The sequence below is a fragment of the Quercus lobata genome, chromosome 11, assembly GCF_001633185.2.
Source record: "Quercus lobata isolate SW786 chromosome 11, ValleyOak3.0 Primary Assembly, whole genome shotgun sequence".
Lineage (NCBI taxonomy): Eukaryota > Viridiplantae > Streptophyta > Magnoliopsida > Fagales > Fagaceae > Quercus > Quercus lobata.
Genome location: NC_044914.1, coordinates 44768510 through 44773679, shown reverse-complemented (window position 1 = coordinate 44773679; position 5170 = coordinate 44768510). Strand labels below are relative to the sequence as shown.

General features: G+C 31.9%; 1 protein-coding gene across 1 annotated transcript; it reads right to left on the bottom strand.

The window, feature by feature from the left end:
• Positions 1–1655: 1655 nt before the first annotated feature.
• On the bottom strand, positions 1656–4661 carry LOC115969599 (protein RADIALIS-like 3). Its single transcript, XM_031089287.1, has 2 exons — positions 4004–4661; positions 1656–1903 (listed from the first exon to the last, which is right to left on the bottom strand). Exons 1-2 carry the CDS (start codon positions 4276–4278, stop codon positions 1876–1878), a joined length of 303 nt encoding a protein of 100 aa, XP_030945147.1. The 5' UTR covers positions 4279–4661; the 3' UTR covers positions 1656–1875.
• Positions 4662–5170: the final 509 nt, after the last annotated feature.

The window sequence follows — 5170 nt, the reverse complement described above, 5'->3', positions numbered from 1 at the left end:
ACTAAAGCTGGGCTTGGGAGAATATTTGAGCTGGACTTGGGAGAATAATTGAGAATTGGGCATGGGGGGGCCGGCTGTCCAATATTGGGGGGCCCAATTTTTTTTTCTACCTACTCTAATGGATTTTTTTTTTTTTTTGCAGGGGCCGGGGCCCCCCCAAGCCACTATGTGGCTCCAACCCTGCCTATAAGTTGCTTTTTCAACCTTTACTAATGTAAGCATGAGATGGGAACAACCAACCTAATAAAGGAAAACAAAAAACTAAAGACTATACAAGAAACAACCTCAAACAACAATAGTTTTTTTTTTTTTTTTTTGACTGAAAAACAACAATGGTTAATTACATTCAATTCTCCCCATTTTTTAGGCCCCCAAAAAAGGGGTTAAAGTTCAAATTGTACAATAAATATCAATTCAATCCTTAAAGTCTCAATATTGTCAATCTCATTTTTAAACTCTACTAACGTTCATAGTTCTCAGAACCAAACCGAGAGGTCGGACCGTGAAAACTGGGAATCGGGATGAAAACTGGTTTTTTAAGCATAAAGAACCAGGCATATGTAGCAATTTCGTGAACCCCTAAAACCAGGGTTGAACCATACAAACCGGTGGCAAGAACCGTGCGGTCCAACCCCTTAGCAATTTTTTTTTTTTTTATAAAAACAACTTAATACAATTTTATTCTATTTAATTAAATTATCCATCTCTTACAAGGAATAAAAAATATTATAATTAAAATCCTTCAAAGATATTCAACTTTACTTCAAAAATTAATCATAAGTTTTAATGTTTTCATGGTTATTATTTTATTTTATTAACTTTCTTATTTAATTATTAAATATATGCTTGAAAATCATTAAATTTCCCTTACATATATAGATATATTAGTCAATTTTGCTAATTCTATAAATTTTATATCTATATTTAGGCTTTAATTAATTATTAAATTAATTATGACATCATCACGGTTCGACTCTGATTCGACCTCGATTCGACCTCAAAAACCTTAAACCTCTCTCTTTTACGGTTCAATGAACGGTCCGGGTCTGAAAACTTTGCTAACGTTGTCAATTGGATCATTCTATTATTATTTTTTCAATCCTCAAAAGACCTATATTAAATTTTCTATCAAATAAGCAACAAAATCTAAAGATTTTTTTATTTAAAACTCTCTCTCTCTCTCTCTCTCTCTCTCTCTTAAATGATTTAACTGAAAAGGCTTTAATACAAGAGGCACTAAAAATAATGATCATGCTCGATATTCAATAATAGGAAGTTGGGCCCATTCTTAATTCTGGATTTGGATGGCCTGCAAATTACTCGGGCCTAAAGTGTAAGGCCTAGCCGGACTTTGTGATTCACCTTTTGACCCTAATCCAATCATTTTGGGGTAATTTGCGCTTGCTGGGCGGGCCTGGAAGGCCCACTTCTATCTTCTAGGTTTTTATTTTCTTTTTGGGTGCTAAATTTATATTTTTTTTTTTCTTTAAAAGGTATATAATATATGTTCAACATAACCGGATTGGAGTGGATTATGATAATTTTTTGTCCTACTGAAATGCAGCAGCAACTTGTTTTTCTTTTTCTTTTCTTTTTTTAATTTTTTTATGAAGAGAACTAGGTAGTGATTTACTGGAAGGTTGACAATAATTTTTTTTTTATAAATAAAGATGGATATTTTATTACATTTAGGACGGTCCAATACCTTCACTAAGTAGCAGTGATACACATTGATACAGGATACTCACCAAAAAAAAAAAAAAGGAAGAAGAAGAAGAAGAAGAAGAAGAGAAAGATACATATTAATACACAGATTTACTTCTCATAAATCTGCTTTTAAACTTGAATGAAAGGTGGTTGTGGCTTGGACTTAGATCACCGCAGCTTAAGATACTTCAGAAGCCTGTATAGAAAGCAAGAAGTTATAAAGTAAACTTATGAAAATACTTTATAAAAAAAAAAAAAATTTCTAATTCTTTCAAGACCTCCAATTTATTATGCATGCATTGTTCTTGCTATTCTATTTCTTCTTGAACCAAAAACTAGTACCCTAGAGATTAAAGGTTCTCTCCCACATGGCAACCGGATCACACTATAGGGTATATATGTGATGGAACTATGGAAGTCTTGCAAAAAGTTTGGTTTTAAATTAATTTGGAGTTATCTTACTCCGATCTATGACATAACAATTAAAGAGATTATTCATGTATAATTTTAATCACATAACTTTTTTAATAAGTCATATGACTTGTCAAATGGTGCAAGTATTTATCACTTATTGCATGTAGATATCGAGAATTTTGTTAGTATTATATTAAATGTGACACCACTTTTAATAAGATTTTTTTAAAAATATAATAATTTTATAGAATATTGAACTTTAGACAACTAGACAACTCCTTTTTTTTTTTAAAAAAGAAACTTATCATTTGAGAGATGAAGTATTATTTTGAATTTTGAATTAAATGAGATAATTCAATAATAAAAATTTCTAAAACTATAATTAAAAAACTTAAATTGTAATTTATTGCATCACAATAACAAAAATTAAGTTAAGAAGTAAAATACTAAATCAATTTTTTTTCTTCCTAGAATAAAATGCACAAGCATGAAAAATTTGCATTTTCTACTAAAGAATATTCTTACAATGCTTTTTTAAGAGATAATCAAATATAATAATGACCATATGCAGCTTATGTTTGAATTATAACATGCATCTAATTGCAATATTTAAAATGTATTCATACATATACATGAGGTTACAATCTAATTTAAATAATACAAATAGATAGTATCATAAATCGTCATGTAATTAATTGAAAAATAGAGCTCCAAATTATCTTGGAGCCAAACTTTCTCCGAGAGTCTTTGGCTTATTTTGTCACTTATGAGTGCTTCCCTTCCTTCCTTCTTTATTTATCTATTTACTAATTTAATTCTTTAAATTTATATTCCTTTTGACAACTATATAATGCTGATCATGACACTTTTAGATGCTAATATGGGATTTTAATCTTTTTGGATTAAATGCTAAATTGTGTCACTATTATGAAGTAAAAATAAAATAAAATTAAGAGGCAGAGTGGAGGAGAGAGTACTAAAGCAGAAGAGGAAATGCATTTTGAAATACTACTTAAGAGTATTGGAGAGAAGCATTATGTGGTATATATACTAGTCCACAGACGGTGAAGAAAAAAAGTGATATTCTTATTGACTTATAATTTATAAATATATATTCCTTTGATGCTCCCTGTGTCCGAACCATTGCTTTTTAATACATATCAAATTGGAATATATCTCATGTGGGGCTTTCTTCTAATCAGGGACAGGATAAGAAGCTAAAGGAAATGTAGATTCTTTTCGTGGAATAAACAAGTTGTTTATGAAAGTGTGGAAAAGGGTTGGCTCCTAAGAAAATGAAGCAAAAGGGTGGACCACATTGGGTCAAAACTCGTAAAGATTTTGCTACCAATCTTTTATAGTTTAGGCTAAATTTAGCCAATGGCCCTCTATCCTGCTCTGAAATCTTTTTATATCATGTTTATGTGTGAATCAATTAGCACATACGCCTATATAGGTTGAATGTAAACTTTGGTGTAAACCCACAAAATTTCACAATTTATAGGTTACTGCTTTTATTATGATTTAAGTAAATGAGTTTGCTTTTATTATAACTATGGCTAACTTGAGACAATAACGTTTAAAACCACTTTAATTTTACTTTTGGCCTTATTGAACTATACAAATTTGCAGACACGAGTACCGCTATGATGCTAAATTCTAAAAAGTACTCTGAGGCCATAGACTAAATGGGACGGTGCATGCATGAGAAAGATAGAAGAAAGAGAAGTTAAAAGGGGGTCACAAAAGAGATTCCTGTAATTATATGGTGCGTGTGGAACAACAGACTGAACAAATTTGAGAATTCAAGAAATAGTCAGATGCTCGAAAAGCCTATAGAAAGAAGAAAGAAGAAAAGTTAAAATTTTCATGAAGTCATTACCTCTCTTCTTCATCAATGTTGGCACTGCTTCCATTGGACCTGTACTTGGGAATAGGAACAAGACCAGACTCAATATGCCTGAGATCCTCTAGAAGGATTTCATAGTGTCTTTTCACTTCCTCAGCTGTTTTATTCCCACCCACAGCTTTGGCTACATTCTGCCACCGGTCAGGGGTCTCCTTATCATACAATGCTAGTGCTTTTTCAAACCTTTTGTTCTGCTCTGGGGTCCAAGAGGAGCTAGAGTTTTGCTTACTAAGAGAACTTGAAGCCATCAAAGTTGCTCTAAACTTTGTGCTTTCAGTTCAAATCCTAAAGTGTCTAAAGGAATGGTGAGAACTAGTGCTGAAGGAGCAAGAACAAAAGAGAAGGCTTTGGGGATATGGTTCATGCAAGAGAAGAGACTGCCATGGGTGCTTGCTCATGCTGTGATTGCTTTGCTTGCTTATAAAATGGTTTATAGGGTGGTGTGGTGGAGCCAGTTGGCGAATCTATTTTGTCAAAAGGTGGATTGAGGTGTGACCCGTCGCCCTTTGGAACCACAAACGAAGCAGGACAAGGTTCAGCCACTAGGCAGAGGAGGAGAGGAATCAGTTTCAAAGGAAAGGCTTTCTGGGATTTTGTTTTTTTATGTGTTCCTAAGAAGTTAAGAATCTTTTCGTTTATAATGCAAATAGAAAATATAGAATTTCCAAGGCTAAGCACAGAGGCTATAGTTGCATAATTAATAAATAGGTAGACAATCCATTACCTTTTAGCCTAAAAAATCAGCAAAGTGGTGCAGTGTAATACCATATGAAGGGTTAGGACTTAAGGAGCAATAAAATACTACAACTTGGAACACTTATTAAAGAGAGATCTCGAATCTAAAAGGAAAAATAAATAAATAAAACAAGTACTGAAATTTTTATTTTTAGTTGCACTTATGATTTTAATTTACACTTTAGAGGATATTTTAAAGGAGTAATTATACAATACTATGGGAGTATGAGAGAATAATGGATTTTCTTAATTAAGTTCATAATTTGACCTACTATTCAGTATTCAAGTGAGATGAGAGAATAATAAGTCACTATTATACTCCCAAAGTATTATATAATTTTCCATTTTAAAGTCTCAAAAAAGCTTAATTTCGAGAATTTATTCACTTTTATGAGAGGAATGAAA